The sequence below is a fragment of the Bactrocera latifrons genome, unplaced genomic scaffold, assembly GCF_001853355.1.
Source record: "Bactrocera latifrons isolate USDA-ARS-PBARC rearing strain unplaced genomic scaffold, ASM185335v1 scaffold_119, whole genome shotgun sequence".
NCBI classification, from domain to species: Eukaryota; Metazoa; Arthropoda; class Insecta; order Diptera; family Tephritidae; genus Bactrocera; species Bactrocera latifrons.
This window is the reverse complement of record NW_017534619.1, coordinates 374,620-380,437: the sequence shown is the minus strand read 5'-3', so window position 1 is coordinate 380,437 and position 5,818 is coordinate 374,620. Positions and strand designations below refer to the sequence as shown.

At 36.8% G+C, this 5,818-nt stretch overlaps 2 protein-coding genes across 5 annotated transcripts in view; one reads left to right on the top strand and one right to left on the bottom strand.

Annotated features, from left to right (window-relative positions):
* LOC108978176 overlaps nucleotides 1-1,646 on the top strand; it is a 208,800-nt gene extending 207,154 nt beyond the window's left edge. For both annotated transcript variants that reach the window (XM_018948324.1, XM_018948325.1), the window contains one exon: nucleotides 697-1,646. In XM_018948324.1, coding sequence (XP_018803869.1) covers nucleotides 697-1,506 — 810 coding nt within the window. In that variant the 3' untranslated portion in view covers nucleotides 1,507-1,646. The remainder of the gene's footprint in view (nucleotides 1-696) is intronic.
* A 2,722-nt stretch (nucleotides 1,647-4,368) lies between these two features.
* LOC108978185 overlaps nucleotides 4,369-5,818 on the bottom strand; it is a 10,956-nt gene continuing 9,506 nt past the window's right edge. For all 3 annotated transcript variants that reach the window (XM_018948344.1, XM_018948347.1, XM_018948346.1), the window contains one exon: nucleotides 4,369-5,457. In XM_018948344.1, the coding sequence (XP_018803889.1) occupies nucleotides 5,302-5,457 (156 nt within the window). In that variant the 3' untranslated portion in view covers nucleotides 4,369-5,301. The remainder of the gene's footprint in view (nucleotides 5,458-5,818) is intronic.

Here is a 5,818-nt window from a genome sequence, read left to right as displayed (position 1 = left end):
CTAAATCCACTCTTATGCAAAGGAATTATAAATGACTTTTTCCATATGGATGGAAATAAGCCTTGCATAAGAGATGAATTAAATAGTTTTGTTAGGGGTTGGTATATATATTTGGCACATTTCTTAAGAAAGCACGAGGGAATCATATCTGGACCATAATTGTATGATTGTTCTAATACATAAATAAGATTGGTTTTTTGATCAATTAAGTTTTATGGCAGCAGATCAGAACAGTTTCTTCGGAGATTGCAGTGTTACCTTGGACAGGAATTCAAGCAAAATTTTGTGAAGATATCTCCTTAAATTAAAAAGTTTCCCATACAAGGGCATTTATTTAATCAACTATATGCTATTGTAGTTTGATATTGGCGATTTCGACAAGCTAGGCTGCTTTTTGAAAAGAAAATGACGTGAGCAAAATTTTAGATCGATATCTCAAAAATTTAGTGACTAATTCACACATATACAGACAGACACGTAACGCCGATCACTTACATATATATCATATATTTTTTTTAAGGGTACATTGCCTTCTATGTGTTACAAATTTCGTGGCAAACTTAATATACCCTGTTAAGAGAATAAATATCAAAATTATTATGATTCGTGTGCACCATAGATTGCTCCTTTACATATTTTGTAAACTATTTTGAATTCTATTTTAGTAGCTAAATGTTTTATTATTGAACATTTTAGGTGATGGAAACATCGGCATTCGACCGATTCTACCCAAATGAAACGTCATCGGTCTTCTCACACTTCAGCGGCATTGAATGCTTCAAGATGCCACAAATACCAGTGGGCAAACGTTCCTTCGAATGCAGCGTTGTCTCTATTGTTACGCCGACAATTGTACACATACTACCACATCTCACCGAATTCGAATATCGTGAACTGGAACTTCAGAGACGCATAAAACATTTGGTTAAATCCGCGCCAATGCTCACCGAATACGAACCGCGCACCATTTGCCTATCACAATACCGGAAGGACAAGAAATGGTATCGCGCACTAATACGCTCACACAATCCCGTTGCCAAGCAAGTGGATGTGCTGTTCGTTGATTACTTGAACACGGCGACGGTGTCTATTACACAACTCAAACAATGTCCGCTCGAATTAATCAGTTGGCCATTGCGCACCATACGCGCCCGCCTCCACGGTCTGGTACCGAATCCGCGCCTGCGTGAAAAAGACATACGTCAAGCCTTGCAGAATATTGTACTCAAGCGCACATTGGTTGCGCGCATTGTTAAAGAGCCGAAGCGCCTTGACAACTCAACAGCCATAAGTATGATAGATTTCATGCGTCTGGATGACGTTGGTGATTTGAACTCGGCCACCGTTTCAGGTGCCATCACTGGTGCGGGCACCTATCAGCAGAACATTGATGATATCATGGAGGTGCATTTGTATGATCCCGATATTTATGCACGTAAACAGAGGGACGCTCGCATTTATCAACCGCTTATACAGGATAGTTTCTATTCTTATAAAAAAGTTTAGAAAAATATATGCAAACTTAAATTGCAGACTTAATTACATTTTACTCTCCCATGGGTATGGGGCATAAAGTTACCCATATATTGACGTTTATAAATGAATTCGCTTATCATTTCATTATTTTATACTATAAATTCTATTATTTTCTTCATTATTCATAATATTCGGTTTGTTGCACGGGAAATGGAAAGTGTGAATTATTAAACATTCCCAAAATATTTGTTATCTTTTATTCTCTCTGAATATGAGACACATTTGCATTTTTCACTGTATATTTATTTTTATTGACACAGAAATAAAAAAAAAAGTTTGAATATTTGACATTTGTGAAAACTGGTTTTTTTCGTGCTGACCATTGTACAATAGACATACATCGCTGAGGCTAAAAATCTTATTGTCGGCAGGTTTCTAGCAGAGTAGAATGTTTTTCAAAAGTATTGCGGTATTTTTATTGAATTTTCAATTGTTCATAAAAAATAAAATAAAAATAAAACTCATGCCCAGCTCTTGACCGATGATACGGCTGCTACTATGCCGGTCTCTTTCGACCACTTCAGCGATTTTATCGCAATTTTCGACGACAGGCCTTCCGGAGCGTGGCGCATTTTCGACCACCTCTACACCGGAACGAAAACGTTGAAGCCATCGTTGTGCGGTGGAAATGGAAACTGTATCGGGTCCATAAACTGCACAAATTTTATTGGCGGCTTGAGCTGCATTTTTGCCTTTATCGTAGTAGTACTGTAAAATATGCCGTATTTCCCTTTATTTTGCTCCATGTTTGCGAAGCTATAACTCACGAACGACTTAAAAGAAATGACAATCAATAAAACACGTGTTAGCGCGTGAAATGAGCTTTCCAAAAGGGTATAGCATGACCCGATGCGACGACTAGAACTACGCGCTCTCAGCGCCAACTAGCGAAAATACCGCAAGACTTTTTCGACAATCTAATATATTCGCGAGGCAACACGAGCTCTTTTTCTTCAATGGGTGCTGGTTTGACAGCTACTACTCTGTTCACTGGGAGAGAGTCGGTGAAGGTGTTAATGGCTCCACTGTAAATGACGTTGACTTCGCCAACTATTACATCCGTAGGTAAGTGGTATGCAGTGAAGTAGTCTACAGTTAATTCTGTGAAGCTAACAACAAAAGTACACACTCCACTTACCAAGATGATATTTGGATGCAAGTTTTCGATCGGTGAAAAAGCAGCCCTTGATCAAATAAGAAAGTTTTCCATAAAGGAACAGATACAATACACTTGTATATACTGAGCTCTGCCAAAAATCTAATGATTTGGCTATTGATCAACAGCAGCACTGACAGTTTCTATTGTAAATTTTTGCGACACTCCAAGTTTCAGTGGGTTATTCGACAGGTTGTTTTCCCCAACTATTGTAGTTCAATGGATTCCAACCTGGACTTCCAGACGGCCAATATCTGCAGCTATGAAACCATGAATACTGCTTTTAGACCACTTTTGAATAATTTTTGTTTTTTGCGCTGGAGTGAAATCTTGCGAGAAGATCCAATGCGCTCTATCGAAGAGAGTGTTGGTTACCTGGTTTACCACGCCTTCTAAAATATGTTGCTTTTACACTTTTGACCCAGTTTCAACCCCTTTTTCACGGAAGTGAAGAGATGTAACGCCGTTACAAAAGTATTTTTACGTATGAATAGACATTGCTGTGAAGGATGAAGTCATGTATAGAAGATCACGCAAGTGAGGAAAGTTCTCTGAGCGCCATCAACTTGACAGTGGCCAGAAATGATTTTTTTTACATATTTCTCAAGCAGCTCATAGCTTCCGGTTTTTGGGCAGGTATCCTCTGGGTAGCCTAAGAACATCCGTTTGAAGGCGATCTAAAGTGAGAAGGCGAATCATTCCCTCCCGTAAAAAAACACCGATGAAAACCTCTGATGAGTTAGTGTTACGAGTTTTTGTGAAAAAGGTTCTGTGGTCCTTTGTGCATCGGCAACGGCGAATACCGCAGTCGATGGAAAGATGATCAGTACGAGATATACGACGACAGTACATCGAATTAAGAGACAGCGCTACGCTGCCTAAGTGATGTCATCCAAATGAATGAAAACACATTCCAGCTGGGAGAGTATTTGACGCAGTTCTCGTCGGGGAAAGCAGAGGAAGATGAAGACCGCCACTCCGTTGGAAAGACCAGATGGAGAAGGACCTGGCTACCCATGGAATCTCCAATTGATGCCAAACAGTGAAAAGGAAGAACGACTGGCACAATATTGTAAACTCGGCTATAATCGCGTAAGCGGTGTCTACGACAATAAAGACGACACTCTTTTTCCTTTGGTCCGGCCCCGTCGAAACAGCACGTTTCCTGGGACTGCCTTTGGATGACGTCGATGAAAACGTATTTAATTCTTACCATCCTAACGGGGATTAGGTACCCGTAACAACAACTATGAAGAAGTAAATATGTATGAATCATTAAAAATAACGGCACTTTAGCGGTGTATTTGTTGTTGTTGTGGTAGCGGCAGAAATCATTCCTGAAATAATTGGACACATGGTGCCGAGTTGACAGTTCTTGGCCGAATAAATATCCGGGTCCGTTCCGGTTACTTAGATCCGACTGTCGGGCCTGCGTATTTGTTTTCTGTTAGCGTTGTAAACTTTGTAACGGAATTAATCGCAAAACTAAGACAAAACGACGTGCTTTATAGGGTGTCCAACGTTTTCTCCGGAGTGTTACAAATTGTGGGGCACACTTCAGTTTATAAAAAAAAATATGTATATCCGTATCAATCCACAAGTTGTAGCCCCAATTGGCTTAGATGAGATTCGATTGTTTAATACGTCTTTTGTTATTGTAAATAAAATAAATTGCATTTTATTTTGCTTGATGTTTTGTTTATCTTTACATAATCACTTGCTTGACATGCACACATATTAGCAATATAAATACATACATATACATATAGTTAATTGGCGTCTTTAGAACTTAGTAAACAAATCTACAATGCAATGCTATGCAATGTGCTATCTAAACGAATTGACATTTCTAATTTAATCCCAATTCGATTTGAATTAATTATTGCAAATATTTATATGTGTTTGTTCTGTATTGCTTCGAGACTAGTCCACGTGTGTACTAAATGTAATAATTAATACTTATTAGCTTAGTATGTTTGTATGTATGTATGTGTATGTGTGTGTATTCGTCAATAGCAAATCAAACATTTGAAATCTTACAAAAATTGAAAACGATATGCTACATTATAGTTGCTATTATTATCGATAATAACACATTCGCATGACAATACAATGCAGTGCGGCGCAGAATTAAATAGGTTAAAATAAATTACGGACAAAAACATAGTAAATACATGTAATATTTGTATATATATTTTTATATAAATATTAGCTGTGACAATATACAATACTTAATACTCTCTTAATCGGCTATAATTATGCTGGATTTAACGCAATAATAAGAAAGGGTGCATAATTTAACAAATCTGGAGAAGGCTTAATTCTCCTGGCGCCACATGTGGCATAGTTACATAATTTATATTTTATTGTTAATAGTATTACTACACACGAACTCACTTTAATTGCCACAATCGGGCCTAAAGGCGTATTCGTTTTTAGTTTTCGTTTTAGTCTTCATTTATTTATTAGACGAAACAAATGTTTAGTTTTAAACTTCGTAATTGGCGCTAATGCCGTTGCCATCTTAACCAATATCACTTTTCTTGTTTTTCTATTTGTTTTCTTTTAATCAATAACTATAAAATTCAGCGTTAAGTATGTAAGTAAGCTTAGTCTGCGATTGCTGTGTAAGGTAAGCTGCTGTGTTTCGGCTTTGTTTTATTGATAAACACTTTAATGGCACCGTTGAAGTCGGCGCTCACCATTACATAGCCACAACCTTTTTTATGCTGTTCCACAAGCGGATCCGGCTGATGGTTTTGCATCTGAAAGTGAGGTTATAATGTAGCAAATAATGCATTAAAAATAATTGAATTAACATTGCAATCAATTTTATTTTATTTTGTTATCACAAAAATCTGAAATACAAATAATTTTAAAATTTTTTGAAAGAAAAAAAATGTTTATCTCAAAAACCGGATTAAATATTTATTTTACCGGATTTAAGAAAAATTTAATTCCAGAGTTATAATTAAAAATTTAAAAAATAAGTTTTGGTACACAAAATCTTTCTATCTTTGCGTTTGGTTATCTTTTAAAAACGAAAGCTTATCTTTAAGAAGTATGTACGTCTTCGCTTTTTTATCCCTTTTAATTCTAACTTTTAATTTGAAAAATAATTTAATA